The sequence below is a fragment of the Coffea arabica genome, chromosome 6e, assembly GCF_036785885.1.
Source record: "Coffea arabica cultivar ET-39 chromosome 6e, Coffea Arabica ET-39 HiFi, whole genome shotgun sequence".
NCBI lineage: Eukaryota > Viridiplantae > Streptophyta > Magnoliopsida > Gentianales > Rubiaceae > Coffea > Coffea arabica.
In genome coordinates, this window is record NC_092321.1 from 48554123 (window position 1) to 48559060 (window position 4938).

The window sequence follows — 4938 nt, forward strand, 5'->3', positions numbered from 1 at the left end:
GTTCTGAAACTAATATAATTCCCACAGGCAAACTTCTTTGTAAGGCTGACAGAAATTCTCTTCATCATCTATCTGATCACCAAGTGGTGATAGTTGCTGCATCCAAGCCGACAACATCTGATGTGCAAGGGAATTTTAATACGACTCATATGAGGGAGCAAACACTTGTTGGGGAACAATTGACTATGCAAAAGCAGTTAGAACAGGTCCACGAAAATGATGAAGGGACCCAAGCTACATCGTCTGAAGCATCAAAAGTGAAACTTCAGTCCACTGCCGACAATAACTCTTTGGAGCATCTCTATGTTGAGTTACGAGGAGTGGAGAATTACGGTCCTACAGAGCATGGGATAGTGGAGGTTAATTCACCAACTGTTGCAGGAAATTTGTCTCCCAGACCGGGTGTCCCACAAGAAAATTTGCCGGAATCATCAGGTCCTTCTTTAACTATTCATCAATCAGGGGTGGCTGACCGTAATCCCAAACAAAAAAGGACAAAAGGTTTGAGGGCTAATTTGCAAACCGACAGAATTTTGCGCTCACGGTCAGAGACATCTTCCAACAACTCATTCCAGGTTCTTTCTCATGATTAATGGCATTTTTTGGAATATTAGAGGAGTAGCTAAAGCACCTAATCTACGAAGATTAATCAATTTAGTACGGACACATCATTTCCAATTTGTTGTGATTTGTGAGCCAAAGTTAGACGTATCTAAAATACAGACCATTCGTCTACGTCTATTATTTGATTACGTGCTTGTTAATTGTTCAAGTGATATTTGGGTGTTCTACAATAATCCTTTCCTTTGCTCGATTGTTGGTAATTCTGATCAGCATATTTCTCTACATGTACAAAGTCCCCTAATTCCTTCTCCAATAATTATGTCCTTTGTCCATGCTAAATGCTCAGTTGACGAGCGGCGTGACTTATGGTCCTCATTGTTAGCTGATAAGCCTAGTTTTCTTCCTTGGTGTATTGGGGGTGATTTTAATGTTATTGTGGCACCTCATGAAAAAAGGGGAGGTCGTCCATTTGCTATAACAGAAGGAGTGGAATTTCTGTCTTTCATGGAGGAGGCTGGAGTATTTGATGTTGGCTTCTCAGGACCCAATTTTACATGGTCAAACAATCGACGAAGTAGAGCTCGGATTTCAAAGAGGTTAGACAGGTTCTTAGTCAACGGGGCATGTCTGGATCTTTCTTATAACATTTCTGTCCTTCACTTGGCTAGACATCCATCTGACCATTCACCGTTAAAGCTCTCATTTGTTGCTCAATCAGATGCTAAGCCGCGTCCATTTCGATTTTTGAATGTGTGGACGACTAAACCACAACTCTTGGAGGTGATAAGCCAGGCTTGGAATCAAGATGTCAATGGATCTCCGATGCGTGCTCTATGTTCTAAATTATTAGCAACAAGAAAAGCTATTCAGACATGGAACAAAGAACACTTTGGAAACGTGATCGATAATATGCGATCTGCGGAAATGGCGGTGCAACGGGCAGAAGAAGTAGTAGATCAAGATGATTCCGAGGAGTGCCAGATTGAACTCAAAAAGGCTCAGGCGGAGCTGAGACATGCATTATCAATTGAAGAACAATTTTGGAGGCAAAAGGCCAGGGTGAAATGGCTTCGACAGGGAGATACCAATTCAAAGTATTTTCATGCGATAGTAAGACAAAGACGGGCTCAAGCTATGATTTATCGTATCAAAAAAGCCAATGGTGTTTGGGTGGACAATGAAGCTGATATAGCAAGTGAAGCAACCACCTATTTCTCTAAACTTTTCTCGGATTCTTTGGGATCATCTGCAGATATGCTACACCTAATTCCACCTATGATTTCGGGAGAGGATAATGTGAAGTTGGAAGAAATCCCTTCAATTGAAGAGGTTTTTAGAGTCCTGAAGGCAATGGATGAAGAAAGTGCTGCTGGCCCAGATGGATTCACGGGAAAATTTTTTACTTTTGCATGGCCAGTCATCGCCCAAGATGTCTACAAGGCGGTACTCAGTTTTTTCTGTGGAGCAGAACTTCCTCGTTTCATCACCTCTACTTCAATTGTTCTAATTCCAAAGGTGCCAAATCCTCAAGATTTTTCTCAATTTAGACCCATCAGCCTATGTAACTTCTTCAACAAGCTATTATCAAGGATCTTGGCAGACAGAGTGGCGGAAATATTGCCAAAAATTATTTCTCCCCAGCAGACAGGATTTGTGAAGGGTCGTAATATAACCGAAAACTTCCTACTTGCACAGGAGGTGATATCGGGTATGGCGAAAAAGAATAGAGGTGGTAATGTGGTTATGAAACTAGACATGTCTAAGGCATATGACAGAGTGGCATGGGGTCATATTATCAATGTTCTGAGAAGGTTCGGTTTTGGTGAGAGATTCATTGATATGGTTTGGCGACTGATTTCTAATGTCTGGTTTTCCGTCATTATAAATGGATCCTTATATGGTTTTTTCAAATCTTCGAGAGGACTCCGTCAGGGTGACCCATTATCACCAGCATTATTTATTATAGGGGCAGAGGTGTTATCTAGAGCACTGAATAATCTTGTCATGCAACCAAGATTTGTGGGTTTCAAAGTTCCATATGGATGCCCGTCTATTACTCACTTGGCATTTGCGGATGATGTTCTTATTTTTGCAAATGGATCCTCATTTTCCCTGAAGGCTATCATGAAAGTGTTAGATGATTATCAAAGATGTTCGGGCCAATTAATAAATGTACAAAAAAGCTGTTATCTAGTTCATCCATCTGTATCAATGGCAAGACGACGGCTGCTTGATCGCATTTCTAGGTTTGCCCGCAAGTCATTTCCAGTACGCTATTTAGGGTTTCCGCTCTACATTGGAAGATGCAAATCATCTTATTTTGGAGAAGTTTGTCACGCAATACTAGCAAGGATTCTGTCTTGGAAATCAAGGTTACTTTCCTTTGGAGGAAAAATTATTCTAATCAAGCATGTATTATCATCAATACCAGTTCACCTAATGTCAGCTGCAGTTATTCCCAGTTCGGTGTTAAAAACTATAGAAAAGGCATGCTCGGCATTCCTGTGGGGATCCTCACCCGAGGAGTCGAAGCTTCATTGGATAAGTTGGCCTCAATTGTGCTATCCAGTTGAGGAAGGGGGAATTGGATTTCGGAGATTATGTGACGTCTACATAGCCTTTTCCTCCAAGTTATGGTGGAAATTCCGAACAGAATCATCACTGTGGTCAACCTTCATGAAAGCAAAGTATTGTAAATGTCTGCATCCTTGTCAGGTAGAACTCAGGCCAACGGATTCGGCAATTTGGCGAAGGATGATCAATGTGAGCAGACAAGTGGAACTCTCAATATTATGGGTGGCCAAATATGGGGCGTGTCATTTTTGGTACGATAACTGGTTGGGGAGTGGTGCATTGTTTCTAAAGGTTCCGGTTATCCCAAATTTGACGTTCCGAAACTTCGTAAGCAACGGCCATTGGGATTTGAACCTTCTTTACCATACATTGCCAAAGGAAATTGCTTATTCCATTTCAGAACAAATGGCCCCAGAAGAAGGAAGTATAGCTGAAGTCATTTGGATGCCCACAACAACTGGAAATTTCTCTCTACACTCAGCTTTTGGGGATATTAGGCAGGCCCGACCCACGTCTATGGTATTTGCTTCCATTTGGCACCCTCGGATACCTGTGAAAGTTTCATTTTTCATGATGAGACTTCTTCTGAGGAGAATACCGACACCGGATAAGCTTCGTAAATTTGGTTTCCATTTGCCGTCAAAGTGCTTTTGCTGCACTGAGGCTTCTGAGGAGTCTATTGAGCATTTATTCTCCAATGGACACATTGCGTCATTACTTTGGAATTATTTTGGAGGGTTATGTGGAATAAAATTCTCAGGATCTTTTCTACGAGCACGCATAGTAGATTGGTGGTTGTTTTCACAGGATTCTGAGTTACGAAGGCTTATTTGTCGTATTCTTCCTAGTGTAATTTGCTGGCAGATTTGGAAGGCAAGGAACAAAGCAATGTTTGAGGGTGTCCAGATGCAATCATCAGTCATTCGCCAAGCCATCTTCTCAGAAGTCCAATCCATGGTAGGAATACATTTTAAACAACTGATAAGACTACAATCTTTTTGTCAATTGTATGATTGGTCAAATGCACCTGGAGGTACAGTTGTATATCAAGGTATCCGCTGGGAAACCAAAGAGACAGGGAGGTATACTCTTAACACGGATGGATGTGCTAAGGGTAATCCAGGAATAGGTGGAGGTGGGGGCATACTCCGGGATTCCACTGGATTGCCAATGATTGGTTTTTCGACATATCTGGGAGAAACTACATGTCTCCGTGCAGAGGCTTGTGCTCTTCTTATTGGTCTTCAGATCTGTATACATAAGGGTTTTGGAAACATATGTGTACAATCAGATTCATTGGTTTTAATTGGGATCATTCAACGTCGTACTCAATGTCCGTGGAAAATTCGAAGATACGTCAACCAGATTTGGCAGTTATTAGATGATCCATCTAGATTCATGCACTGCTATCGGGAGGCTAACACAGTTGCTGATGCTTTATCTAATGTGGGTATATCTCATCCAGATAAACAAATTGAGATTTATGACACCTTCAGTACATTCCCAAGGTTGCCTCGTGGGGCAATCCGTTTGGACAGAATAGGGATACCTTCAATTAGAAAAATAAGGATTATGTAAGAGGAATATTTTGTTATATTTTCCATGAATAAATAAATAAAAAAAAAAAAAAAAAACACAAGTACGAGAGAGTTAAGGAAAATAGGTTTGAACCAACGTGCACCGTTTGTTACCAATTGAGTACACTAGTTGACCACCACTTTCTTACCCTAATCTCCTTGTTTTTATTTCAGCTAATCACCCCTAGATTATTCCCTAAACAAGCCGAAAATATTAACCAAA

The 4938-nt window shown here is 41.1% G+C and overlaps 1 protein-coding gene across 1 annotated transcript; it reads left to right on the forward strand.

Moving 5' to 3' along the window:
* Positions 1-882: 882 nt before the first annotated feature.
* On the forward strand, positions 883-4716 carry LOC140009903 (uncharacterized). The gene has a single exon (XM_072056239.1). The coding sequence runs from the start codon at positions 883-885 to the stop codon at positions 4714-4716; it is 3834 nt and encodes a 1277-aa protein (XP_071912340.1).
* Positions 4717-4938: the final 222 nt, after the last annotated feature.

Bases quoted from the DNA above. Each gene is read 5' to 3' on its own strand.
- LOC140009903 (XM_072056239.1), top strand. From the start codon at position 883: ATGTCCTTTGTCCATGCTAAATGCTCAGTTGACGAGCGGCGTGACTTA.